The sequence below is a fragment of the Chaetomium globosum genome, genomic scaffold (assembly GCF_000143365.1).
Source record: "Chaetomium globosum CBS 148.51 scaffold_6 genomic scaffold, whole genome shotgun sequence".
Classification (NCBI taxonomy): domain Eukaryota; kingdom Fungi; phylum Ascomycota; class Sordariomycetes; order Sordariales; family Chaetomiaceae; genus Chaetomium; species Chaetomium globosum.
Genome location: NT_165981.1, coordinates 2,168,438 through 2,195,128, shown reverse-complemented (window position 1 = coordinate 2,195,128; position 26,691 = coordinate 2,168,438). Strand labels below are relative to the sequence as shown.

The 26,691-nt window shown below is 55.9% G+C and overlaps 9 protein-coding genes across 9 annotated transcripts in view; 2 read left to right on the top strand and 7 right to left on the bottom strand.

Annotated features, from left to right (window-relative positions):
* Positions 1 to 3,787: 3,787 nt before the first annotated feature.
* Positions 3,788 to 10,007, bottom strand: CHGG_09034 (uncharacterized protein; the record flags this gene model as incomplete). Its single annotated transcript, XM_001226960.1, has 3 exons — positions 3,788 to 6,748; positions 6,835 to 9,630; positions 9,750 to 10,007. The coding sequence occupies 3 exons, from the start codon at positions 10,005 to 10,007 to the stop codon at positions 3,788 to 3,790; spliced, it is 6,015 nt and encodes a 2,004-aa protein (XP_001226961.1).
* A 781-nt stretch (positions 10,008 to 10,788) lies between these two features.
* On the bottom strand, positions 10,789 to 13,551 carry CHGG_09033 (uncharacterized protein; the record flags this gene model as incomplete). Its single annotated transcript, XM_001226959.1, has 8 exons — positions 10,789 to 12,213; positions 12,270 to 12,425; positions 12,500 to 12,564; positions 12,639 to 12,861; positions 12,918 to 12,924; positions 12,994 to 13,130; positions 13,184 to 13,366; positions 13,447 to 13,551. The coding sequence occupies 8 exons, from the start codon at positions 13,549 to 13,551 to the stop codon at positions 10,789 to 10,791; spliced, it is 2,301 nt and encodes a 766-aa protein (XP_001226960.1).
* Positions 13,552 to 14,640: 1,089 nt separating this feature from the next.
* On the bottom strand, positions 14,641 to 15,419 carry CHGG_09032 (uncharacterized protein; the record flags this gene model as incomplete). The annotated part of the gene is made up of 3 exons (XM_001226958.1): positions 14,641 to 15,020; positions 15,138 to 15,175; positions 15,256 to 15,419. The coding sequence occupies 3 exons, from the start codon at positions 15,417 to 15,419 to the stop codon at positions 14,641 to 14,643; spliced, it is 582 nt and encodes a 193-aa protein (XP_001226959.1).
* Positions 15,420 to 15,777: 358 nt separating this feature from the next.
* CHGG_09031 (uncharacterized protein) lies at positions 15,778 to 16,186 on the top strand (the record flags this gene model as incomplete). The annotated part of the gene is made up of 2 exons (XM_001226957.1): positions 15,778 to 15,844; positions 15,957 to 16,186. 2 exons carry the CDS (start codon positions 15,778 to 15,780, stop codon positions 16,184 to 16,186), a joined length of 297 nt encoding a protein of 98 aa, XP_001226958.1.
* Positions 16,187 to 17,397: 1,211 nt separating this feature from the next.
* CHGG_09030 (uncharacterized protein) lies at positions 17,398 to 18,740 on the bottom strand (the record flags this gene model as incomplete). The annotated part of the gene is made up of 5 exons (XM_001226956.1): positions 17,398 to 17,613; positions 17,682 to 17,688; positions 17,847 to 17,936; positions 17,990 to 18,403; positions 18,517 to 18,740. The coding sequence occupies 5 exons, from the start codon at positions 18,738 to 18,740 to the stop codon at positions 17,398 to 17,400; spliced, it is 951 nt and encodes a 316-aa protein (XP_001226957.1).
* An 879-nt stretch (positions 18,741 to 19,619) lies between these two features.
* Positions 19,620 to 20,786, bottom strand: CHGG_09029 (uncharacterized protein; the record flags this gene model as incomplete). The annotated part of the gene is made up of 2 exons (XM_001226955.1): positions 19,620 to 20,606; positions 20,667 to 20,786. The coding sequence occupies 2 exons, from the start codon at positions 20,784 to 20,786 to the stop codon at positions 19,620 to 19,622; spliced, it is 1,107 nt and encodes a 368-aa protein (XP_001226956.1).
* An 843-nt stretch (positions 20,787 to 21,629) lies between these two features.
* Positions 21,630 to 22,693, top strand: CHGG_09028 (uncharacterized protein; the record flags this gene model as incomplete). Its single annotated transcript, XM_001226954.1, has 3 exons — positions 21,630 to 21,635; positions 21,747 to 21,862; positions 21,943 to 22,693. 3 exons carry the CDS (start codon positions 21,630 to 21,632, stop codon positions 22,691 to 22,693), a joined length of 873 nt encoding a protein of 290 aa, XP_001226955.1.
* A 498-nt stretch (positions 22,694 to 23,191) lies between these two features.
* Positions 23,192 to 24,752, bottom strand: CHGG_09027 (uncharacterized protein; the record flags this gene model as incomplete). Its single annotated transcript, XM_001226953.1, has 2 exons — positions 23,192 to 24,325; positions 24,387 to 24,752. 2 exons carry the CDS (start codon positions 24,750 to 24,752, stop codon positions 23,192 to 23,194), a joined length of 1,500 nt encoding a protein of 499 aa, XP_001226954.1.
* Positions 24,753 to 26,142: 1,390 nt separating this feature from the next.
* CHGG_09026 (uncharacterized protein) overlaps positions 26,143 to 26,691 on the bottom strand; it is a gene marked incomplete at both ends in the record, with an annotated part of 1,158 nt that continues 609 nt past the window's right edge. Inside the window, one exon of the mRNA XM_001226952.1 lies at positions 26,143 to 26,616. Coding sequence (XP_001226953.1) covers positions 26,143 to 26,616 — 474 coding nt within the window. The remainder of the gene's footprint in view (positions 26,617 to 26,691) is intronic.

The following is a 26,691-nucleotide window of genomic DNA, read 5'->3' as shown; positions in this document are numbered from 1 at the left end:
CTAGGCCGGTAGAGAGAGTTTCGCTTCGTTTCGCCACTTTTGTTTCGATCTTCTCATACCCGCTTCCGCTGACTTCTTTCTACACTCGGTGGATCCTCCGCTTTTGCTGCGCCCGGTTATGGGGGGTCATGAAAGCCGAAAACCCTCCTCTGGCCTCCGGGCCTGGGGGCTGGTTTGGGATACCCACTCCGCAACCCGGTTTCGTGGTGAGGTTGGCGAAGGAGTCAGTGATCCGACACTTTGCATACGTAGCGCGTTCATGCATCAGGGGGGGTAAAGTGAGTATACATCCCATATTCGTACGCCGAACCTGGCCTGGGTTGGTTCGGGCTCGGTTCGGCTCCGGCGGCACTTTGGCGCATGCTCTCCATATTACAAGTCACGGCGGCTTCGCTCGCTGTCGCCGAAGTCGCACGGCGGCTGTTTTACTCGGGGGCTGTTTTAGGGGGAGGCTAGGTGGGACGGGGGTTTGATGCGGTGCGCTTGCGCTTGCGCCGGCCTACGGCGTATGGGTTTGTGCGTACGTACCTGTGTTGTATGTGTGTGAGTAGCATTTTCCCTCCGACTGGGTAGGGGGCCAAGGCTGGGAACACCACGATCATTCCACGTGTCGCCGTCGCGATCTGTCGTGCGCCGCTGCGGCGTGGAGGATTTAAGACCATTGCGCGGCCCGTCGACTCTGGGAAGGTCGCACGACGCAGAAACGCAGAACCAAAAACCGGCGTGGAAGATGCAGTGCCGCGCCTGAGCTTCTGGAGGGCGGGTTCATTTCGGGGGTTCCATTTCGTCGGGGACCGCGGCGGTTAGGTTGGCCTACCGGAGACGGTGGCGCCATGTCGGGGTACGGCAAAGTCCAAGCAGGTGGAGGGTTCGTTTATTTGGTACGGTGAGGGGGTGGTTCGGCGAAGTCTGGGTCGACGCAGAACTAGCGTGCTTTCGTTACGGGCTTCGTCTGTCTGGACTCGAAGAGTCGAGAGACACACGGCTCTGCCGGACGGCACGGGCGGGGGTACCTTGTTTTGGCCCCATCACCGATGCTGGTCACGTCGCCGACCTGGAGGCGTAAAAGGGGCGTTTTGTTCTATCCTGCAACGAGCTTTGCCGGGCAATGTCAGAACCCTCCGAGCCCCATCGGAGAGAAGGGTATAGGAAGTATGGTGTATTTTTACACACATGGTCGTGGCAAAATTGATTGCGCTCACTTGTCTTCTCTTTATTTGGACGAGGTCCTTTCCCCCGCCGTATATTTTAAGCAGACGGTGCAGACATCAATTTGGAACGCGCGAGGGGGAACACAAGCGCTGTGCATTTGGAGATCAACGTTACGGTGTAACGGGTTCATTCTTTTGGGCAATCGGGTGGGTTGGTGGGGGCGAAAAGCCAAGACCTTGTACGTTGCTTCCATGGGAATTCCACTGCAATTCCATTGCAATTCCGTGTCACGGGCCCCAAGACTCCGTTCCGGGTACCCATGGTGCAGAAGGGGGTTGGTTGTCTGAGTGCGGGAGTACGGTGTTGGGATGAAGTGAAACCAAGCCAATTTGGGGCTGAATTGACTTGAGTGGCGTCCAAAACGCGACACTTGCCGCAGCTGAAGCGCAGTTTGTTTGTTGGTGATCTGTGTTGTTTCTGTTGGTTGTGATCAAGTGGTTCGTTCGTGGTTAGTGGGCACGATCACGGCCGCCGATCTTGGTGTTGCGGATTAGTGCCGGGCTGCTGTTGGGGACCGAAGACCCCGGACCCCACAGAGCGGCCGGGACCGGAAGGGATGTCGGCGACTTGGCGGGAAGCCCCCACGGCGGCCATTCTCAATTACTTTTGTGGCTGTTCCATGGCGGAGGTCCTTCCTTCCCCATGCCATCCTTTTGTCGGAGAATGAGAGCCAACAAAACTGCTGCCTTGCACCGGATCAGGCATCTTGTCGTCCCAAGTAAATCCTTGCTCAGCCTTTCCTCGAGCCTTCCTTCAACAGGAAACAAGATAAGAGGATGTTCAATGGGCAATTACTATTGGCTCGCTCGCTCCACCTGTCTTCCTTCAAATTAGGAGTGCGATCGAGCCTCTCAACGAAGCCCGTGCCCTGAGCTTCACTTCACCTCAAACAAACACGAAGATTTGAACTCAAGAGCAAGTTTACCTGATGACTCTTTGAATCCTGTCAAAGCGGCACTTGACCCTGACGAGCCATTGGTTTTGAGTTAAATTAACTTACCTCCATCTTCTCAGCATCCGTCCTAACCTGGTCTGAACGCAGGTTTTCTCCCGTACAAAATCCTCCGTCCGAGTTGCAAGAAATTGCCCGGCTCCGAGGTCGCGTCTTTCCCTTGTTCTGGGCCCTTCGTGTGTGTTGGTGCGGGTTCTTGCTTTGCGGGTGAGTCGATCACGAAACTTGATGTTCATCCAGATCGATCCGCGTGGGGCCGTCATCTCAGCTTCAACAACCTCCCTACTGTGGAGAGGGAGCTAGTCTCGTTAGACCCTTCACCCCTGGGCAATCCGCCGAGCAGTCAGCCCTATGGGTGCTTCATCCTTGCACTGCCGTAGTCGCAGTGTCAGACGGTTACTTGCTCCTGGCCCATCTCACGTTGCATCACTCGAGCGAGTTGGCTAGCCCCAATCCTTCGCATACCAGCCTGTAGGAAGGGCTTACAACAACCCAGGAGCCATTCATGTGGGCCCGCAGGAGCGAATATAATCAGGGTGCTATAGGCATTGGTTATGGATCATGGCTATGCAGCGAAGCTTCCGGGTGGCCTCGGTTTCATCACCTGGGAACGGCCAGGCCAACGCGCGGTGTCATGAACGAGAACTCAGCCGTGTTTCGCAGACAGGGAGCTGCATCACCGGCGGCACAACCAAGCGCTGGGCGGCCTTGTTTTTCTTGCAAGAGAGCCATGAGATACCCTGGCCGTTACCCCTTAAGTTCATATTCTAGAGGGAGTTCACTGGGAAGAGAGGAAGGGCAAAGCATGTCGAACTCCAAGTGTAAGCCACGAGGGAGTCAGATGTCAAACCCTTGACCGCAGAAACGAAACAAGAAACCATGATTACTCAGTTCCTTTTCCTTAGCCTTGGTTCAAGCTGGAATAAAGCGGTTGGTCACTCATAAGTCTGACTTCAGCTAGGTTCCCTAGCTATATCCAACAGGCTTACTGGAGATGATTGCCATTAAAGTTGGACACGCAAACCCAGCCATCGCAGTTTACAGGGAACATTCATATGAGCGGATGTTTCTCCCACTTACTCAGTGCATATGGTTTCATTTATAGCAGAGACAACACGTACTCGCTCGTTTACTCCGCTTCTTTAGAGACAACAACACCACGGCAACAACGGCAACAACGTCAACACCCCACTCACTTGATAAATTATCACTGTGGACATGTATTACCATTCATTCAGCCCCCAAAAGGTAACCCACCAACCAGCCGAAAAAAAAAAAAAAAAAAAAAAAAAACCGCATCCATTCCCATCTTTCCCATTTCACTCCTCGCAAACAAATGAATCATGCCCTGTCCATGCAAGAGAACAAGTAAAGAAGTAATACAAAGTGACAGAGGGAAAAAGAGAGAGAGATAGAGAGCTCATATGGCTGTACCAGTCTTCTTTTCTGCTGTCTTTTTCTTTCCCCTTTTTTTCCATCCCCCTAATCCACCACCTCTGCCCACCATGGCTTTGGTATCTCCCGACCCATTCATTCTTAAGCCAAAAAACCCAAGAAACTCGCTCTCATCTCGCCTCTCGTCATCAGCATATTCATCAGCCTCCTTAACCCAACGATAGGCGATCATCCGCCACCCCTAGCCCTCTTCCCCCCTCTGCCTCCTTCACCAGACCCGTCCGCTCCATCCCTAGGTCTCTTGTTCCCAGCACCGCCAGTGGGAGTAAAGTCGCCAGCACCGGGGTTCAATCCACCACCGCCACGGCCAAATCCACCACGGCCGCGCTGTCCTTGACCGCCACGGCCTGGACCGGCTTGATAGACACCCCCTCTGCCTCGGTTCGCGCCACCGCCTCCACGGCCGGACGGGACTGGGATGCCTCGCGGCTGCTGTCCCTGTTGGCCCTGTGCTTGCTGAGCTTGTTGGGGTTGTTGTTGCTGTTGGGGTTGTTGTTGCTGTTGGGCTGCGGCGGGTTGCGGGAGGCTGCTGCTCGGGGCAGCTGCGGGTGCGCCGAAGGGGTTATTCACAGGCGGTGTTGGGATCCCAGTGGCCGGTTTCGCCGGCTGTGGGAGCGCAGTCTGAGCGGCCGCCGCGGGTTTGGGTTCCTCTTTGACAGGTGCAGCTGGTGAGTTATTAGCATCTGTGTTAAGCGTCGATATGGGCAAGGGGGATGGGTGTTTACCTGAAGGGGCTTGACCAGCCTGGCCCGCAGTTGCTGGGGGTGTACCAGCGGAAGCCGAAGGGGTCGCCGTTGCTTGCGTGGCAGGTGCTTGCGCCGGAGCGGGAGCTGCAGGAGTAGGAGCCAGCTGAGGCTTCGCGTCCTTGGCAATGTTCCACACCTCGACCACAGGCCGTTGCGGCGTGTCCCCAGCCGCGGTCTCGACGACCGAAATCTTAGCTTGTGCCGTCTTGGCTTGCCTGTCGAGCATGTTGATACGAAGTGCCCATTTCTTTTCGGCCAAATTGCTCGCGTTGACAATCTTTTGTTCATACTCGGCCTTCACTGCCACTTCGGCCTCCTCCTTGGCTTTCTTCGTCTCAGCGGCGACCATCCTCTTGACATTGGCTTTGACAATGCTCGAAACGGTCGAGTTGGTGGCGACAAACTCCCGGATTTGCACATCACTCAGGGAGCTGAAGTCGGTAGCGGGGGTCTGCGGGGGGTTTGTCTCGGCCGACGGCTTGATAGGTGTCGAAGGCACGCCGTTCTTGGGCGTGGCGGTCTGCTGTTCCGCTTTGACAATAGCCAGCTCCTGTTGGAGTTTGAGGTTAAACTCCTCTTGCAGCTTCGCCTTCTCTTCCTGCGCTTGTTTCTCCATTGCCTCTTTTGATTCCGTAAGCTTCTTATTCAATGCGTTTTTCATCTTGTCGGACCGCTGCTTGATGATGTTGTCGGACTGCTCTTCGAGCTCCTTAGCCTTCGCTTCGAATTCAGCGGCCTTGGCTTCGGCGGTGGCGATCTTCTCCTCCAGAGCTTTACGCTCCTCGTCGGTGAGGCCAGTTGCCACTTGAGACGACGCGGCGGCGACATCAGCCATGGCAACCTCGCCAGCGTTTACTGCGGAAGCCTGTGCCAGGGCCTGGTCACGCTCACTAATGGCTGTAGCAAGTTCGGCCCGAAGTTGTTCAACCTGGGCTTCGGCTGTGGCCTTCTGGGATGAGACAGCCTCTAACTCCTGCTTAAGGCTGTCAAGCTGCTGAGTAAGTTCTGCGATTTGGGTCGAGTCCACCACAGCTGGGGGCTGCTCCTCTGTCGGGGGTGCTGCCGTTTGCTGAGCTTGCTGAACTTGTTGTTCGAGGGTCTGGTTCTTCTCGGTGAGATTACTCAACTGCTGCTTGGCTGTCTCAAGCTCCTTTTCCACGCCGGCCAACCGTTCGTTGACCGAGTCGAGGCTGCCCTGGAGGGTGTTCTTTTCGACATTAGCCTCGTCACGTTGAGACTTCATGTTCCTAAACCGCGTCTTGAAGTCCTCAGCAAAACGCTCCTTCATCGTCTTCCACTCGTTCGTTTTCGTCTCCAAGGTTTCCTCCAGCTCCTTAACCTTCTGCTGCAACGATTGCTCAGACTGCTTGAGGGCATCCCGCTCCGCTTCCAGACTCGTGATGGTCTCCTTTAGCTGTTCCGCCTCCTGGGGGTCAGCTTGACCGTACTTGCTGAGAATCGACTCGATCCTCTTTTGCAGGCCCTCACGGGCTTCCTGAAGCTGTCGGATTTCCTGCTCCTTGAAGCCCTGATCGAGATCGAGCTCCGAGATGCGAGCCTCGAGAGGCTGGATCCTGCCTTCAAGCTCGGATATCTTCTCCGACTTCTTGACAAGCTGAGCCTGAGCCCGCTGGTTCTCGTTGCGGAGAGTCACGTTGCTCTCGCGGATAAGGTTGAGTTCGTTGAGCTTCTCCATGAGCTCCTTGTGGGTAAGGGAGCTCCTCGAGCTATCGGCGTGAGCCCTGCGCTCCTGGTCAAGCTTGAGGCGGGCCTCGTCAAGTTGGGATTGAGAGTATTCGACTTGTTGTTGGAGCCTCTTAGCTTCCTGGAGCTTGATGTCGTACTGAACCTCGAGAATCTCCTTCTCCCGGCGCAAATAGTTATTCAAACTCGCGGAAGAACCCTCGGTTGCGGTGTCTGCAACCGAAGGCCAACGGGACCTTCCCCATCCGCCTGGGCCCGGTTTTGTTGGCAACGAAGTAATCTGGGCCGTGACGCTGTCGAGCTGCTTGTGCAATAGTTTGTTTTGTGCGTCCACGTCCTCTCGCCTTGTCTTGATTTCCGAAATCTCTTGCTCGAGTTGTTGGCGCCGCTCTTCCCAAGATTGTTCACTCTGGGCGAGAGAGAGCTTGGCGGATTCCGCCTCCGCCCTCCACGCGGCCGACTGTGTCCTGAGTTCATTATGCTCAGCGCGAATCTGTTGCAGAAGCTTGGCAGCTTCGGCATGCTTGACGAGCTCCTGTTCGTAATCTTGTTGGGCCTTGGTGGCAATCTCGGCTTGCGCACGCAGGTCTTGCTGGTGGAACCGCGCGGTCTCCTTGTAGCGCTCTTCCTCGTCTTTCAGACGCGTGGTGTCGCTGTTGAGCATCATCTCCTTCTCTTCCTACTTCCTAATGACGTCGCCCTGCGAATCACGTAGCCTGTTAGCTCGTTATTCGAATTGGAGAGTTCCATGGTAAGTGCCTCGACGCGTTGTTGCAGCTCGTTCGCAACGTTTGTCTTCGTCGCGAGTGATGCATCCATCTCTTCGCGGTACTGGTCGTGTGACTCGTTGAGGCTGGTGAGCTCCTCCTCCATGTCCCTGCTAAGCTGCCTGAACTGCTCAGCCTGCTGCTTCGCGTTCTCGAGTTGGACATTGAGAAGATCCAGGCTATTCTTGAGTTCCTGGACCTCGTTCTCCAATTCCTCAATACGGGCCTGAGAACCCTGATCGGCAGCGGCTTGTTCGTTGAGGGTCCCGGGCCGGGGAGTCGGCAGAGGACGGAGACGCTCGGCACGCTCTTGGGCGTTCCGAAGCTCAATCTCTAGCTCACCGACGCGAGCCTGAAGATGATCCCGAGTCGTCTTGACCTGAACGTTTTCCTCCTTGATTTGCCCAATCATCGAGGTCAGCTCGTCAATCCGCTTTTGGAATTGTTGAGCATCAAACTCCTTTCGAAGCTGGATCTTCTTGCCCTCCTCCACCTCCTCAGAGAGCTTGCGCTTGGTGGTGGTGAGTTCGCCATCCAAGGAGTCGATTTGAGCCTGAAGTCTGCGTCTAGTCTCTGACTCGCCCAGCTCGCGCTCGTTGAAGATGGATTGTTGAGTCGACAGCATGTTGTTTAGCTTGTCCTTCTCCTGCGAGAGATTCTCATTGTCCTGGCTGAGGCGTTCCTGGATGGTCTTCCACAGTTTCTTCTCAGCCCGAAGGTTCGCGCTTTCGCTCCGCAGACTCTCGGCTAGGCCGCGAGCCTCGACGAGATCCTCGGCCACTTGCTGGGTGCGCATGTCCTGCTTGGCAGCCGATTCAGAGAGAGACTGGTTCCGTTTCTGCAGCTCTTGTTTCTCGTTTTGTAGCGCCTTAAAATTGGACTCCAGCATCTCGTAGCGCTCGGTTGAAAGGGTGAGCTTGCTAGAGAGGCGCGAGACCTCACTTTGGAGAGACCCCTTCTCGGTCGACAACTTCTCAATTTGATCTTTCATGGCGTTCCTGTCGATGGACTGGTCGTTGCGGTACGAGTCGAAATGTGCCTGCAACTCCCTGAAGGCCACAGCCAAGTTCGCTTCCTCAGCAGGCTGGGGCTGCTCAATGCTAGCGAGCACCTCGCGCTGACCACTTTCCCGGGGAAGGCCAAGGGCTTGCTGGATTTCGGACGAGGAGGCCTTCTGCTGCAGCATACGGCGGAACATGTCACGTTCGGTCATGTAACTCTTCATCCGCACGGTAATGGACTGCACCTCATCCTGGAGTACCGAGACCGTACCTCGGAGTTCCTGGACCTCTTCGTGGTCCTGAGCCGCTTGTTGTTTGGCGGCCAAAGCTTCCTCATTCTCCATCTTAGTGGCCAATTCCCGGGTGAGCTTCAGCAACGCCTCGTTCTTTTCCTGCAGCTCGAAGATGTCCTTGAAGGCAGTGAACCTCTCGGTAATGAAGCGATGAGTGTCGGACATGTCATCCAGTGCATGCTCGGCGACCTCGCCGCGTTGAAGTCGCTCGAATTGGGCCGTCTCCTCGTCGGTGAGCTGATCCAAGCCCTTCTCTCTGGCGTGGATGTTGAAGATGAGAACATGGATCTGCGTGCTAAGATCCCGGAGCTGCGTTTGCAGGATCTTGATCTCAGCTTGAGCGGCGGCCGTGGCGCCCTCAGCTTTGCGTGCGATCTTGACGGCAGCATCTCGCTGCTCATAAGATTGCTCGGCAAGTTCCGACATGTGGGCGGATTCGTGCCGAAGCCGCTCGTTTTCAGCCACTGTTTCTTCGTACTCGGGCATCTTGGCCTCCCAGATACCGAGGGCGTCGTCGAGCTCCTCTTGGAGTTTTTGATTCCGACGCTGCTCCCCGGTGAGTTGGGCCTTCACCTTGAAAAGTTCGTCGAGTGTCTCGGTGACGCGGTGCGACGCCTTGCCACGCATTGACGCCGGGGTACCGAAAGGTGAGGACGGGCGAGCCAGGAAGGAGCCATTGGCGCGGGGTGTCTGCGGCGCTGAGCCAGGCACGCCGTTGTGGGAATCGGCAATGGCTCTGAGACGGTCCGCTTCGGCTTGGAGCTCTTGCATCTGCTGCTCCGTCTGAGCGTGGTCCTCCTTCTCCTTCTCCAGCTCCCGTCGCACGCGCCGAACCTCTTCAGCACCGTCGTCCTTGACTTGCTCCAGCCGAAGCTCCACCTCTTTAAGGCGGTTGCGGTGCGTTTGCGACTGTTGGTCTTTCAACTCAACCAGACGCTTTGACGACTCGAGCTCCTGCCTGAAGCTCTCCTCGGCGCGGGCCGCGGATTCTTGCAGTTGCTGCACCTTGGTCAGGGCTTCTTCCGCCTTTGACTGAGCTTCCCCTAGCCGCTTGCGTAGTTGCTGCTCGGTCCGGGTCAGCGATTCAATGTTAGAGAGGGCTTCTTCGTTTTGCCGTTGCAGTTCTGCAATTCGAGCGCCCTTTTCCTTCCGGATCTTGAGGCTCTCGGCGGTTTTGTTCTTGAGTTCCGCATCGAACCAGTCGTTGTTTTTTTTGGAAAGCTCAAGCTCCTGCTTAAGAGACCCTTCGCGGTACTTGGCCGAATTCGCTGCCGTCTGGGCAGTCTGGACAGACTGATTCAAGGTGGTGATCTCCTGATTGAGCTTCAGAATTTTCTGGTGTTGTTTTTGCAGCTCCTCGGCTAGGCTCGCGTTTGCTGTCGTCTTAGAATCGACGATGGCAAGGGTCTCGCGATTGGAGGTCTCTAGGGAGGCGATGCGAGTCCGGAGAGTGTCGATTTCCGAAAGCGACGTTGTCCCGGAGGACTTGAGTGTTTGAAGCTCATTTTCAAGGGAGCGACGGGCAGTTTCTGTGTTGGCAAACAGGTTAGCCGGCGGACGCCATTGAGCAACAATTGCTGAAATGCAAACATGCCTTCATTTTGCAGTTTCTGCCGAACCTCCTCAACCTCCTTTAGTGCTTTATCACTCGTCGCTTTGAACTGTTCGCATCTTGATTCTGCGCTTCTGTACGCGGCTTCTAGCTCGACACCAAGTTGAAATTTCTCCTGCTCGAGGTCGCGTAGCTTGGTTACAATGGCGCCCAAGACCGAGGAGACAAGTTCGACTGTCGGCGCGGTCACGACCGCATCGAGGTCGAGTTCTGGCACGCCGGCATGCGTCGAGAGGTAGGCAAGGTCGACCTCGGCCGCCGCCATCGTGTTTCGCGGCGTGGGTATATCAGTGCATATGTAGGTCAAGATTGATGGCCTAGTGCATTTGCCGTCGGAAATGGAGATGATAGAGGATGGGAATCGATGCGCTTCTCGGTCGAGGTGGAATCGCGTGATTGTTGGATGGGAAGTTTTCCTTTGAAGAGAGCTTCGAAGTTAGGGAGCCTTTCTCACTGGCCGAAGCTGTTTTCGGCAAGAACCAGCCCCAAGCCGCGAGCTTTGACGCGGCAACCAATCAGCGCAGCACCGGTATTTATGGGGCAATGACACAAAGCCCGGCGCCTGGGAGCGGTCAGTTCGTCCGTGCGCACGAGGCGACCCACCCAGCCACCGTCCCCTTTGAACTGTTCCCGAGTTCCTTGAATCAAGTATTCAGACGAAGTATGAAGTATTCTTACCAAACGTTGCTCCGTACCTCAAGTAGTTAGGTACCTAAAACTAAAGAATACCTGTGACAAGCAGATGTTTTCGACCAGCCTATTATCTAGGTATCCACACACAACCACAACAACCATCCAGCCACTTAAGACTTCACACTCACAACAGCCACACTCCAGATTCCATGCCGACCTCATCAGATTACATCTCGCTCTGAAAAAAACAAGCCACAACCCTCCAATGCATCACACCACTAACCAACACAACCAGTCTAAACAGTCTCAAATGCTCACATTACATATACAGACAAACAAACAACAAACGCCCCCACTCCCCCATCCATTAGATAGATATCCACATACTCCCATATACATCCACCTCACAACGGTCACCTCCCCTCCCTCCCCCCATCCATCTCATGCAAATCCGGCACCGGCCCAGCCTGCCAAGACGCCTGTGGATGCTGCTGCTGCTGCTGTTGGCCGTACGCACCACTATTGGGGGGCGGTGTGCCTGGGCTGTAGGCGTGGTATCCCGGTTGCAGCTGCGGGGGGTGGGGTGATGGGGTTGGCGAGGGGTATTGCTGTTGGTGTTGTTGTTGTTGTGGGTATTGGTGTTGTTGTGGCTGTTGCTGGTATTGGTGTTGTTGATCGTAGGGGGATTGTTGGGGTGAGTAGGGCTGCATGTGGGGTGATTGTTGTGGCGGGTAGGGGGGTTGATGCTGCTGCTGCTGTTGCTGCTGCTGCTGTGGGGGGTAGCTGTATTGGCCCGCCAACTCGGGCCGGTTGGGGTTGGCGTTGTGGTATTGTGAGCCCTGGCCCTGCAGTTCTGACATGTTGGCCGGCGTCGCGGCGTACATGGCACCTTGGCCCTGGAGTTCGGGCCGGTTGGGCGCTGGCGCCCCTTGGCCGTAGAGCTCGGGGGCGTTTGGTGGCGGAGGCATCATGGCGCCTTGGCCTTGAAGTTCTGGTCGGTTGGGGGCGGGGGCGCCTTGGCCGTAGAGCTCGGGAGCATGTGGTGATGGCGGAACCATGGCGCCTTGACCCTGGAGTTCTGGTCGGTTGGCTGACGGGGCGCCTTGGCCATAGAGTTCCGGCGCATTTGGTGCCGGAGCAGCGAACATGGCGTTCTGGGCCTGGGCCTGGGCCTGGCCATGGAGCTCGGGCGTGTTTGGAGAAAGAGTCGACGGCGTGCCTGTGTGTTGGTTGTGCAGCTCGGGGCGGTTCGGCATCGGCGGGAAGAACGCTGCCTGCCCGCTGAGCTCAGCTTGGTTGTTCGGAGGCGGGGCGAAGGCGCCGGTAGTATTGGCGGAGACGGGTGAAACGGTGCTGACACGACCAGGAATGGCGCCCACCTTGAGCGTGCTCGGGGACGGGCTTGGAGGGCGTGGCGAGGCGACCGAGTCACTGGCCAATTCCGCCTTACCGCCGTACGGTCCGAGAGGAACAGGCGGGTCGTTCGCGTTGTCCGGGATCCGCAACGAATCAGGCCGGTTCCTCCTCGCTCTGAGGACGAAGAAGATGATGGCTCCGATCACAGCAAGGCCGCCGATGACACCAACCACAGCTCCGACAATGACGCCCGTGTTGCTCCCGCTTGAACTCTCGTTGTCGCCCCCTTGGGACGAACCGTCCGATCCGTCGCTGCCCGAGTTTCCGTTGCCGTCGTCGCTGCTATCGCTGTTGCCGCCATTTCCTGTCTGTTTCGGGCCGTTGGTGGTAGCGCGGGTCGCTGGGTACGTCTGCTCTATCGAGTTGGAAACGCCAGCGGCCGTTACCTTTGCCTCGGCAGCGCTGCAATAGTAGTCGAAAACCTAGTCGGCTTGTCAGTGACCCGGCGACGAACACCTCGAGTCTCCAGGACGCTTACGGCAACGGCAGAAGAAACGTCTTCGGTGGCAGTCGAAGAGCAATCCCACTTGACGGACGAAGTAATGTCCCTCAGAACGTCCATCGTCATGCCCTCCTTAAGGCACACACACGACGCAAGAGCCTGTGGGCCGCTGGGGCACAAGTTATCCATTTTCTAAAGGGGGGCTGTTAGTTGGTTGTGATCGCAAGAATCCTCTAACGACATAGAGGTGAGCTTCATATACTTACAGATTGAACGGCGTACAGTAGCCCCGACGCCGCGCATGGCGCGAGGGAACTATACTGTGGCAGATCTGTGATGTAGTAGGTCACTGTTTTCGTCAGCAAACGATTTTCATGACCTAACAATGCCGATTCGTCGACTTACTGTCGCCGGGGGGGTTGGACGGGACAGGGAATTTCGTTGTGCCGTCGTTCATGGCGCAGTAAGCAGCAAACATGGCCTGGGCCGACGAGATGTCCATCGAGTGCCCGGAGCACGATGACTTGGCCTCCGAGTTGATAGCTTGGCTGATCTTGAGCGAGTTCTGGTTCTTCTTGCAGGCACAGCTCGCGAGTGCAGGCGCGTTGGTTGGACAGAGTTCGTAGGTCTGAGGCGGAGGTTAGCGGAGTAGGGTGGCGCGGTGAGTCTAAACGCATAACTTACCACCGTCCTGTTTCATTGTCAGTTACTGCCGCTAACTCATTGCTGTTTATAAAGATTCGGGGCGTTGAAAACTCACCCAACTCCATATTTGATGGCGCTCTTCGCGCATGGTGCCAGGTAGTCGTACTCGGGGATATCCGTGATGTAGACACTGACGGCGGTCGGAGACGGGAATGAGACTGTTAGGCTTGGGTCACAGTACGCCTTGAAAACCTAGCAGGAAATCAGCACATTTGGCTTGCTCATCGATGTCCAGTCGGCCATACACTTTGAGCTGACGCGTGGTCCTCGCTGGCCGTCGATCCGCACGAGTAGCTGACCGAGGCGGAAATTTGGGAGGATATGGAGGCGAAATTGTTGTTCTTGGTGCAGACACACGACTGGAGTTCCGACACAGCTTCGGGGCATGCGTCGTAGGTTTGCGACTGGACGTTGTAGCGGAGAGCCGACTGCGCACATGGTGCCTTTAGGTGTTGCTCGGTCAGTCCCAGTTAGAGGGGCGGAGGGGGGGCCTCGGGTTTGGCTTTACCAGAGCTTCGTACGCAGGCATGTCCGTCACATAGAGGATCTCGGCCGCCCTCGCCGAAGCAACGGCGAGAGCCAGAACGGCCGCCGAGAACCGTGTTTGCCTCATCTTGGTATCAAAGAAGGGAGGCTAAGTCCACGAATGTGTGACTGGATTAACGAGAAACGGTCAACAACAGGACGGTACCAAGGGACAGCGTCCGCCCAAAGGGTACCCCGGGCTTCACTCGGGCCTGATTGCGCAACGAAACCCCAGGAAAGAATGAACAAAAAAAAAAAAAAACACCTGAGGGGGGCGGTACGAGATGGTGTGCCATGTGGGAGGGGCCATCTGCGTGCCTCGTCCAGGCAGGACGCCACAACGCGGAAAGGGTCTGCCGAAGCAAACTGACAGGAAAGGGTCATCCCATCCCCCCAGGACGGCCTTCGCGACGCTCTTCCGAAAGAGGCATGGCGGAGGCCCAAGGCGTACAGAATGCAGGTACAGAAACAGTGCCTTGAGCTTCTTGGCGTGTTGATACCCCTGACGACAGTGGGGTCAAGATCCTTGCCAGCTGAAGCTGGGCGTCAACCGTAAAGCATTGATACCGAAGTTCCCCAAGCTGCCAAGGTGTCATTGACCAATGGGTAAAGACGAGCTGCCGAGTGAACCAATGGGCTCGGGATGGGGACCGGAAGGCTGAGCAGGGCATGCAACGCGAAATCGGAGCAAGGGGAGTTGACAGGAGATGGTCCGTTCGCACTTTGGAACTTGAGACTTCTCGGGTTTGGCCGACCGTTCGTTCAAATAAGGTCTCACGTGGTGGAGCTCGCTCTCCTCAAAGCAAACGGTTTTTTTTTTTTGTTCTCGAGGAAACAGCAGAATTCCGCTTCAGGGATGCCAAATCGCTGCGATGGGTGTGTGGCATTCCTTGCCGCCCCTGAATTCGTCCCGCATGCATGTTGTCAGCCGCGGTGGAACTCGATGCCGCCGGGAGCTCATTTCGCGATAACCGAGACGCGTGGTCCTAAAAGTCATTTTCCCATCGACAATGTCCGTCTTGAAGGATGCTATTTCTGGTGTTCTTATTGGGGGCTTCTTCTGAAGCCACGAGCGCTTGGGGAGCTGATAGGATCCTGATGAACATGACCTTCAATGCGCCTCCCCTCACTGTGCCCTCATGAGCCAACGGTAACCGTCACCTCCCACCCCTCCCTCTCAAGCCGGCGCCGTCCCTCCCCCAGCAGCAGACGCAGCAGCAGCAGCAGCCGCCGACGTCTTGGGCCGAAAAATAGACAGATCCAGCGGCAGGCGCTTACCCATCCAGATGGCGCGGTCGGTGTGGTTGCGGCGCTCGCGGTCGTGGGGCGGTAGGTCGGACTCGGGCTCGGTGGTGTTGGGGTGGACCAGCACGGACAGCGGGCCGCGCCAGACGGCCAGCCAGGCGACGACGGCGCCGAACTGCGCCGGCGAGTGCACGCTCACCTCGAACATGGCCACCGGGTGCGGCCCGATCGGCCGGTCCCACAGCGCGTACACCCGCAGCTCCGGGAACTCGCGCCGGATGCGCTCGCGTAGGGCCCGTGCGTATTCCGATTCTTTGAACCCCGGGGGGAAAGGGGATGTGTGTTAGTTTTGGGGTGCTGGGTAAGGTGACTTTGTCGTTATGTGGCTATGCTAGACTGCCTATTCGTAGTTGGGTAGGTTAAACGTACGTTCGGGGTTGTTTTGGAAGTAATAGATGTGGATATCACTTTTAACCCGGTTAGTTTCTGGTGTAAAGGTAAGGAGGTAGGTGTTGGGATGCAAGGACCGGTCAGTAAAATCGCTTACAACCCGCCCTTGATGCCGTTATCGAGGGGTTCGGTGAATCTCTCGTATGCGCTGCTGAGCACGCCGGTTTGCGGGTTCCGGAAGCTCTTGCCATCTTCGGCCCGCTCCTCGGAGAGAGGCGGGGCATTTTCATAACCGGTCAGCGGGGAAGGGTAACCTGCCATTGTGGATGTTGTGGTGTGATGTGTGCGTGACTTGATATATACCTGAATTTGCCGAGAGACTTAAATTGCAAACTCAACGGTATACAAATACAAAGCTCGATCTTGAGTTAAGAGGACTTAGAGTACCTTAGGTGATGCAAGTGAACCCTCTGATTAGGTGACCCGTTTGTAAGCATGGAACAGAAGGTTCCACCATCCGATGTGGCACCATTGATGCTGTCCCACTAATTACACGGTCTGTCCCACTAATTACACGGTGTCCGTTTAGGATTAGTGCCGCGCAGGGGTCAGAATGTCATTCCCACCCAAATTTTGCAGCGCAGTACATCGGCAAACCTTTTCATCAGTTTGATCGAAAATGGAAGCCAAAGAGTTCACAACAACTAGTTATTCGTTCAAGTGTCTCAAGTGTGTTCCAAACACAAGTGTGTATTGCTTACTGGAAAACTCTCAGAGCTCTCCAGAACGAGTGACTATATACTGCTATCTAATGTGTTGATCCCTGTGCCCCCCGTGTGTGTTGATCCATCTCACCAGATGCCTCCCCCGTCACAGTTCGCCAGAGGAATGTCCACCGCAACTCCCGTATGGTTCGCGCTCGCAGTTTTCTATGGCGCCATCATACGAGAGCTACCCACAGATTCCACAGCAAGCGGCTTAGGAGGTCGCTTAGGAGGCGCCACCGCAGGGCTGGACCGCAGAGGAGTGGCAGCGATTGCAGCAACAGGGGGGGGTTACGACAGAGCTTGATATTATCACGGATTTGAGCGAATTGCGCCCAGTTTGATGGATTGAGATGTCAGATAGTTACCTTGTTCGGTTTTATACACATGTTTGCCGATGTACTGCGCTGCAAAATTTGGGTGGGAATGACAATCTGACCCCTGCGCGGCACTAATCCTAAACGGACACCGTGTAATTAGTGGGACAGACCGTGTAATTAGTGGGGTCGCCATTGATGGGCACCAGGTATCATTGCGTGTAAGTGCGAGGGAAGGAGCCCCGCATTTTGACAACATCGCTGGATGGACTGCGTTTGTGATCTCTCTCACTCTGCAACCTCACAGAACCGACATACCTAGGTTGGTAATTTGGTTCGCTTTTAATTTTCAGGGCCGGGACGGCCCGCATCAAGTCAAAGCCCTGTGCAGATCTCACTGTTCTTGACCATTTAGTTGCGAGGCACTGCATATCCCCGCCGGGCGTATTACCGCTTTGAGTAGACAACTCGGCGACGCATCGGCATCCTTCGACGGCTGCGCCTTGGGCTGGTTGATAGATACAGAGCCCGAGGCAGCCTCATCTAGGCAATGCTGATCATGTATTGGCCATCGGCTCGGTGACAATGCCTAGTATTGGCGTGTTGTTGCGGAGGATCTAAGGAGCAGAGCCTTGGAGGGCCTGGCACTTAGCATAAGAAGCGTGGGTATTTTCATCGGACTTCGACTTAAACATCTTAATTATTTGTCTAGCAACATTTCAATCTTCAAGAGAATACCTTAAATCCATCTCTCCCAAATAAATTGCTCGAATAACTCGCAAGCATGAATTGCGGAGTGTGCCAACAGTTTACCGTGAGCAAACTACCTACCTACGTTCCGTGGGAAATTGAATTTGTCTAATATCCCACATAGAACTCAATCGTCATATACTGCTTCGCCGGAAATTTGGGAGCGGATAAAACTAGCCGTGACCTCAGGACAGGGACTACGCACTGGGTTTGTTACGAGTATGTTTGTGGACCACGACGAGACGTTTGTTATTGCTAACTTATCTGGAAACCTCCAGGTGCCATGAGAGCATGAAAGAAAATGGCACATCTCGCACGTGCCCGTACTGCCGTGCCAGCAACGAAGGCGTGTGTATATACAGGCAAAAGGCAGCAGTGCGTGCCGTGTACGAGTTCGTCGACCAGGAATGAGAACTAGCACGGAAAATACGTGGATTTATTCAGCGCACTATGGCCCTCTTAGCTCTCTCATAGGGTAACCACAAATGAGCCATCCGTTTGCCTATCCTTGAGAATACCATACCGCGGGCTTTGTATGGAAAAGTTGAGCGTCGCCGTGTCAACAACCTGGTAAGCCTGAACTAGGCGCTTCAGCTGTTCCTCATCCATCCCAGAGTTTCTCCGAAGAATCACAACGTTGCTCTCAAAATCCCTGACGCACTCTTGGATGTCTTTTGTCAAACTCTGCGTTGCGCTTTCCAAGTCCATGTTTGATGCCAGCATGGTGATGGGTATCAAGTTTCCAAACGCACCATCTTTCTGAAAAATAAGTTAGCAACACCGCTTTTCATCGTAGATCATAAAACACAGCAAACCTACCAACTCCTTTTTAAGAGAGACTAACTCATTAATCCTGAAGGAGCTATGTCAACCCTGTTGCCCAGCCTTCTTTACGGACAAAGGCAATATGGACTCACAAGATAAGAAGCTTGTTGACACAAAAGCCCATGGCCGCCAGTTCCTTCGATTCGAGGATACCACGAGGCAGTTTTACTCTATGAATAACCCTGGAAAACGTCAGCAACAAACCCACCATAACCTGTCTCTCGGAGGACCAAACCGGCTCAAGTCCAACATGGCATCCACCGACGACGTTCCCAGCCGCCACGAGTAAAATTCCTCCACACTCGGCAACTTCCTAGACAACCTCCACCGATACTCTGTCATGCAAGCCTGCATATACTTCCTCAGACTCTCCAAGAACCTCTCCCTCTCCTCCAACCCACAATACCCACCCACTCTCTTGCCCACCTCAGCAAAGCTCTCACAAACTTTGGTGAGTGCCACCGGCACGGGCGCCCCAGGCTCACCCAGACCAAGAGAATGCTCCACAAAGGCGATCGACTGGCGACAGTACTCCTCGGCCGCCACCTCGCCCTCGCCCGCGCCATCGATGGCATCGTCCCACAGAAACAGCCATATATAGTAGAAGGTGAGCGTTTCTAGCTCGGCGTACCCCACGTCGGGGGCCAACCTGCGTTCGGGGGAGGGTTTTAAGTTAGGTACTTTCTTTGTATTTTTTTATAGGTCATATCCTCGCAATGTGATTCAAGATACGACGGGGTGGAAGGGAACCTATATCCATACATGGAAGCAAACAGCGCGATATCAACCGCCCTAGTCTTGGCCAACGCTTTCTCATCCTCGATGAGCCCTGCCAGTCTGATATCGGCGGCCTGCCTGGCCTGCGCATGCAGAGGGTTGACGCTCTGCTTCCATGCGGCAAACGTGGGGTGCAAATCGGGGATGTGGAGTTTCTGGCCGGAGAGGGTGCCGGCTAAGATGCCGGCGTTTTCGTTATTCGGATCCATTCTTGGTGGGGGTTGCTTCTTGGGGGTTGGGTGTTGGCGGGTCGAGAGCTGAGTTAGAGTCAAAGTTCAGGGTGGTGTTGAATTTCATGCAGGAACTTCACCGCTTCCCCACGCATACACTTCCATAGGTCAGATGTCTACATGCACACCCAAAGCGGAGACACCGACGTGGAAGCAGCAGCAGCAGTTGTTCTAAGACAATATATTCTCAACGACCAAAGTAGACAGGAGACAGTGGTAGGATGAAACCATCGCAAGAGCAACAAGAGCTAGCCAGCCGTCTAGACACCGAAAGTGCGCGCGCCTCTATAGACCCAGGAAGAGCAAAAATAGCAAAGGCTTGTTTTGCCAGCACAGACAAACACCAACACGACAAGATGTCCCGCCGGAATGCCTGTTATTCTAAAGCAACTGCCGTGTCATACAATGTAATGCAGTGCCCATGCAAATGCAAATGGAAAGTCAGCGCGAAAATCAGGACAAGAAAACATGAAGAACCTTTCCCTTCCCATCCAACGCCCCATGTATGCGCAGTCGAACACACCCCCTTTATCATCATGCCACGCCGATACCGGTTGATGCCAAGTAGACGCCTCCCCAACAGAGCAAGCCATCCATCGAATACAAGCCATCTATGGAATACAGAGGTATAGCCAGGAGCAAAAAAAGAAAAAGAAAAAAAGAGGAAACCGAGAAAGAGAAGGCAGCAAGTGAGCAAATGGTAGGCGAGTTGCGGCGACGCGACGGCTGTAGCAATACACAATACAGGTGTACGTATGTACCTAGGAGTAACAGGACAAGACTGAAGCTTGCAATATAGCAACGATCGCCCTGCCCCCCATCATGGCGGGGAGGCGATTAGCAGTCCGTGATTCGCGTTTAGGCGGGCTGGACCTCCGGGGCCTTCTGGGGGGTGGCCGCATCGGAGCCGAGACCGGAGTCGTGCTGCTCATCGTCGTGCGAGGTGTTGACGGCCTCGCCGGTGGCGGCGTTGACGAAGCCGTCGCCCTCGACGACGACCTCGCGGTTGCCGATGCGGCGCATCAGCTCGAAGAAGCGCGAGTTCTTGAACTTCTCCGAGGTGTTGTCGGAAACCGAGTTGACAATGTCGATGGCGGCATGCACCAGGTCGTCGTCGGACCGGCGCTTGTCCTGTTCCTGCGCGAGCTTCTCCAAGTTGGCGTCGATGGCCTCCATCTCATCGGGTGACGGCACCGTGACCCCGGTGGTGGGGTCGACTCGCGGGCCGTGCTGGGCCATCCACTTGTCCTGCGCCTCGGCGAACTCGGTGTTGGCAACCTGTTGCTTCTCGGTCCAGTCGGCGAGCTCGGTCTTGAAGTTGACGTCATCGTATTCTCCGAACGCGCGATTGAAAGCCTCGACGTCGAGGTCGGAGTCTTGGGCCACAGCAATTTGAGGCTGCTGCTGGGCGATCGGGTTCATGCCTTGGAGGCCATAGACACCGGCAGACAGTCCGTTGTACATGGGCATGCCGAAAGCAGCCTGCTGCATATTCATGGCCGGATTCATCGCAGCCATGGGAGTCGACTGCATTTGGGGAGCGATCGCAGTGCTGGGTCCAGCCCTGGCGCCGCCAATCTGCATGCCCGAGAACTGGTTAACCCACTCCTGGTGGGAAGTACCGCCAGTGGCCGGAGAAGCAAGACGGGCAGCCGGGACGCCCGGCCCAATGTTGGTCATAGCGGTCGGAGCAGCCGGAGCCGGATGGCCGTAGGCCCTAGCGCCAGCGATAGTGTTCATGTCGAGACCGGGACCAAAAGCCGAATCCATGGGCGCGCCGCCCTGCTGAAAGCCTCCAAAGGCCGTCTCGGCGCCATTGGCAAAGGGAGCCTGCGAACGGAAAGCCTGGTGGAGCCGAGGTCAGCGACGAATTATGGCTACAAATTATCGCTCCCGGATACTCACATTGCCCGGGCCGGCCTGCGGCGCGTTGACGAAGCGATCCTGGTGATGGGTGCGATCGCGGTCGACATGCGACAAAAGGTTCTTGGCGCCGTTAGACGGACCACACATGCTGTCGGCCATTTTGAAGTCGAGTTTATGTTGGCGATTTTGGTGAGATGCGAGGTTACGGTTTCGGCTAGCAGAGGCAAGTTTCAATCTGATGTTTTTCGGATCGAAGAGAGGAAACCCAAGGGTGGTTCGAGATGCCGAGGTCGTCCGAGGTAGGCGATATCGAACCGAGCCGATGGGGTTGTAGTTTATTCACTACTGCGGTCGCGTTGCAGAAGAAGAAAACAATGCCAGAAAATCAGAAGGCATAGTCTATGAAACAATAGAATGCTGAAGCCATTCCCCAATGGCCCCACTTTCGTTATGTGTATAGTGTGGCCGCCAAATTCACCATGGAGAGTTGTGATGGAGTTGTCGAAGTTGGTCAGTCACTGTTAAGCCGGCTTGCCGGAGTCGGGTCGGGCCTGTGACAGAGGGGCAAGCCAAGAGTTAATGTGGGTGCGGGGCGGCATTGTGTGGGGCTCTTTTGAAAGACCCTTGCAAGTCATGCAGGCTGGGCTCACCACGATTTTCTTGCCAGCTGGACAACAACAGGGGGTGCTCTTCACGCCTGGAGCCACTTTAGCGGCGGTGCAATTGAACCTCTGTGCAAACCCCATTGAGGAACTGCACTACAGATAACCCACTTCAACAATCAGAGCGATCTAATCCTTGATTCTATTGTTTCCGCATTTGCATTCACTGAATCCAAAGACCCGCTGGCACAATGGTTTGCACCCCTCCTTGCTTTCTCTCATTCTTGCACTCTAATGGAGCTCCCCTTTACCTGATCTGGCATATGTATAATGTGTAGATACTGACCCAGCTCTCCAGGCAGCCGGAACCCAAGTTATTGCCAACTCTGGCCACGATGACATGATTGTACGTTGCGCGACGCTACTCCACGATTTCCCTACCTAGCCACCCACCTATTGATCCACCGAGCACCCGATACCACGAAACCAAGCAAGCTGGAGATCTAACACAAATCAGCATGATGCAGTCCTCGACTACTACGGCCGGAGGTTAGCGACCTGCTCCTCGGATCGCACCATCAAGATCTTCGAGATCGAGGGCGAGACACAGCGGTTGACCGAGACACTCAAGGGGTACGTGGGAACCAACACTTGCACTCCTACCGAGACGAGATAGGGGGGAATGAGAAGCTCACGATGTGGCAAAACAACAGGCATGATGGTGCGGTGTGGTGCGTTTCGTGGGCGCATCCCAAGTACGGCAACATCTTAGCGAGCGCGGGCTACGATGGCAAGGTGTTGATCTGGCGCGAGCAGAACGGGGCGTGGCAGCGCATCTACGACTTCTCCCTCCACAAGGCCAGCGTCAACGTGGTGTCGTGGTCCCCGCATGAGGCGGGCTGCGTGCTGGCGTGCGCGTCGTCGGACGGTAACGTCAGCGTGCTCGAGTTCAAGGACAACAACAGCTGGGAGCACAGCATCTTCCACGCGCACGGGCTCGGGGTCAACTCGGTCTCGTGGGCGCCTGCCACCAACCCGGGCAGCATCGTCAGCAGCAAGCCGAGCCCCAAGTCGACGGGCAACCGGCGGTTCGTGACGGGCGGGTCGGACAACGCGCTCAAGATCTGGGCCTTTGACGCCGCGACGGGCGCCTACAAGCTCGAGCGCGAGCCGCTGACGGGTCACACCGACTGGGTGCGCGACGTGGCGTGGAGCCCGACGGTGCTGCAGAAGAGCTACATCGCGAGCGCGTCCGAGGACCGCACCGTGCGCATCTGGACCAGCGACCCGGCTAACCCGCAGCAGTGGAACTGCAAGGTGCTCGGCTTCGACGCCGCCGTCTGGCGCGTCAGCTGGTCGCTGAGCGGCAACGTGCTGGCCGCCAGCGGCGGCGACAACAAAGTCACGCTGTGGAAGGAGAACCTCAAGGGCGAGTGGGAGTGCGTCAAGTCGATCGAGGAGTAGACGATTGGGATGGCGCGGGGGGCTTGGGCGTTACGGCTGCTGGGACGGTATTTAGAGCTAATCAAGTTTGTGTATCCCGTCCTGTCCATGCGAGCGATTACTTTGACGATGGGGTGTTGGGTTTAGATGGAAGTGCTAGGCATGAACGAGGAGGGAGAGAAGTGCATATGACTTCCGGTTGGAATGACCGTAACTAACTACAACAACTATTACTAGATCTGTCTTCTATCGCGTCCTCACAACTCCCTCTTTCAAGGTGATTCTTATTACGGAGGACAATTCATCGCTCATCACTCATCAACACCACCACCCATTCAAGCAGGTACCTATTCAATCATCTTACATCATAAAAATCACAATCTGGTCAACCGTCATCATCACCACCGTAAGCCGGCACCACCTCTCACCCTCCACCCCCCAACACCACGATATCCCACCCCGGGCACAGCCGCCGCCGCCGACGTACTATCCACCGGCCCACCACTCTCCGTCGGCGTCTCACCACCACCCCCTGTGGTGGACGGGACTCGGGCCCACTCCCACCATTCCCATCACTATCCCCCTCCTCGTCCCCCATCGCGCACCACCACCCAAATCTCCCCCGTCGCGTCGCTCGACACAAAACAGCCGCTGCGCCGCCGCATCAAACGCCAGCCCGACAGGCCGGAAACAGGCGCCCGGCTCGGCGCACCGGCTCACGTCGGGCGCGGTCAGCACGTCGCGGATCGGGTGGGTGCTTTTGCTGGCTTCGGCGGGGAAGCCGGGGGTGAGGTCGGAGTTGGAGTCCGTGTCTGAGGATGAGGAGTCGGTGGCGAAGACGGCGTAGGAGAGTTTGTAGCCGGCCGGGTGAGTCGCGGTTCCAGCTGCCGTGGAAGGAGATGAAGGCGCGTGAGCCGTTGCCGGGCAGGAATTTGATGTCGAGAGCGCGGTGTGGGCTTGGAAGGTGAGGCGCGAGGCACGGTGTGCAGGGCGCAGGCGGTGTCGTTGGCGGTGGCGTTGTTTTGGAGGGAGAATTGTGAGCCGATGGTTAGGTTGCCTTGGGAGAGGAAACCGGTCGTGTTGCTGACTGCGAAGCAGGACGGGTAGCCGTAGTTGGAGCCCAGCAGGGTGCTCCGTGAGTCGGTGTCGTTGAGGAGGCCGTGGTAGTTGAGCTCCTCGCCGGGGTTTTCTTCGTGGATGTCGACTCCGAGGCGGTGGATCTCGTCGGCGCTGTTCTCGACCGACCAAATGGTGCCCTTGACTGGGTGCTCCGCCACGCCGACCGAGTTGCGTAGGCCCCAGCCGACGAGGAGGCCGTCGTCGGGGTAGCTGTAGGGAGCGCTGCAGCGAGGTGGTGGTCGTGTTGGAGATGTTGAAGGCGCGGATCTGCGAGATGCCGGTGGATTGGTTGGCAGCTAGCAAGTCGAGGTTCTCGGCGCTGCCGCGCGAGACCAAGAGGAGGTCGGGCTGGTGCTTGGAAAGCAGGAGGGTTCGCGAGACGTGCCCAACGCCCGGGTTGGTCATGTTGGCGATGATGCGGGTGAGGCTGCCGACGGTGGCGGAGTCGGCGTCGTACTCGTAGCGGTCAACATTCTCGGCTGAGGAGACGTAGAGGGTCTTGCCGTCCTCGGACAGTTCAAGACCGTGGTTGAGCTACAGACTCGTTAGCTTCTATGTTACACCGGCGTTTCGGGGTATTGCTCTCAGTGCTCACCTCCTCATCCGCAATGACGGAAGTGCTGCTCTTGACGGAAAGGCAAGTGCCTCCGTTGTCATCAAAGGTCAAATGGCGGAGCCCAACGCCGGCCTCAAGCACAAGAAGGCCGCCATTAGAGTCAAACTTGATACTCCGCGGCTTGGTGAGGTTGGTGGCAATCAGCTGGGCCTTCCAACCCTTGGCCGCAACGGGCGCCGAGTAACCCGGTGCCAAGGCGGTGGCACACGCCGATGCCTGCGAGGAGGAGGTTGGGGTTGTGACGGTACTGGTAATAGTAGTGACATCGATGCTAGTGTCCTGTGCCACAACACTGGAAGACAGCAGCAAAGCTGCGGCGGCAGCTCGCTTGACGAGGGAACTCATGTTGTTTTGGAGTCTTGGTGTGTTCGTCGAGACCAATTGATGGTGGTCACCAAAAGAAAGAGGATGGAAGTCAACTCGCTTTTCTCACGAGGCGAATGGACCGGTTATGAACGATGGAAGGTTCGTAGGCCGGGCTAAGAGGGAGGTAGCAATTGGAGACGTCATGCAGGTCGCGAAATCCTTTGCCTAGCATCGCGAGGTGGCATTCAAACCATGGAACCAATGATGCAACTGGTGATGCCAAGCTCTTGCCTGTTTGCCCACCATTGATGCCACCATGATGGCCAATGCCCGGGTTATTGAGGGGGCGGGATAACTAACATCCCAATTCGCTTCATCCGAATTGGGCCAAAGCCGGTGGTCCGTCCCTCGTACCCTCGCTTGCCTCGCACCTAACCAAGTTGGCGTCACGTCACAGGGTACCGACAGCTGGCCACATGGACATCTGAGCCGCGAGTATTGAACAATGCATGTTTGGGGTTTGAATCTTGGGAGAGCTAGCTCAGAGCTCGGGTTCCGGGTTCAGAGCTGGGTCGCTTGGTGTGGTGTGGTTACATTGCCGCCTTGGGGACCTGGCCGTTGTTCCTTTCAGCGGTTTTTAGTGATGTCATCCCCCTCTTTTTCCCGCACGCCCAGGTCCAGGCCACAATGAGGCACACGTTTTCTGTTGGCTCAGGCGAAGGAGGGTGCCGATGATTCTGAGCCCTTGCTGTAGTCAGCACCGACTAATACAGCAGCCGGCTTGGCGACGGGCACTCTCCGTTGTCATGACTCGCGATGGAGTGACTCGTTATTTGCAGTGTAAGTAGGTGAACAAACCATCGATACCTAATGTGTCATACTTGAAACCGTCTCTCACTGTTTCTTAAAGAGTCCAATATTTTACTGTGATAAAATCTATATAATACCTCAATCTACCGTAAATTTCCGGGTCTGATCCGAAACCATCCAAAAGATGGCATATTTCTTGCTCCAGAGAAAAAGGGTCTTGATTCTATGTAGGGAGTGAAGTCAATCGTTTTGATCCATAGGTACGATGTTCTGGACTTGTTACGCTAGGCCGGGATGATTTACACGGGTGCCGTTCCTGCATACGCTGTGTTACACATGGAGCCAGATAATGACTGCAGGTTCTGGCACGGACTGATACCAGTATCTTGGTCAGAGAACCTTGAAGCTGTTCCATCTGACGGCGGAGAGTGAGAGTAAAGACTGAGGTTGGCTGCGGAGGTCCAACGCGAGGGAAAAATAATATGCCAGAGGTTGGAAATAACCACCGAGGTAACCTTGGAAGAAGAACTGATTTATAATTCCGACAGATAGCAGCTTGAGTTGCGTGTGAAATGTATAGATTATACTCGCTCTCCATGACTCGGCTCAACGCCCTGCTCTACCTCACGATGCCCTTCTCAATCTCAGCAACCTCGGCCAACGCCTCCTTAATCTTCCTCTTCGCCTCCTCCCCAGGCGGCAGGTATGGCCTTCTGGGCACCATCCTGTTCTCGGCATCTTCCACACCAGCCAGAGGCGCGGTAAACACACTAGCAGCATACTTGGTTGCGGCAATGCCCCCGCTCTTCAACGCCTGCTCTGCCAACGCCGCCTTCCTGTGTAACTCCAGCGCCTCCTGCGTTTTGCCCGCCTTGTACAGATTGTATACCTCCACGACCGTCTTGGGGAACACGTTCGCAAAGGCAGCGATACACCCAGCGCTGCCCACCGCAAGACCTCCGATCAAGAAGTCACTCTGCTCTCCAAACACGGCGAACCTCTCTGGCGGGAACTCGGCCGCCAGCCGTGTAATCTTGGCCACGCTCTCGCATGTGAGCTTGACACCCACGATGTTCTCATGCTTTTTCGCCAGCTTCGCAATCGTTCACTGCTCCTGTAGCCATCACTTTCACCTCTCCTTAAACAGTTCATAGCTCAACAGCAAGGC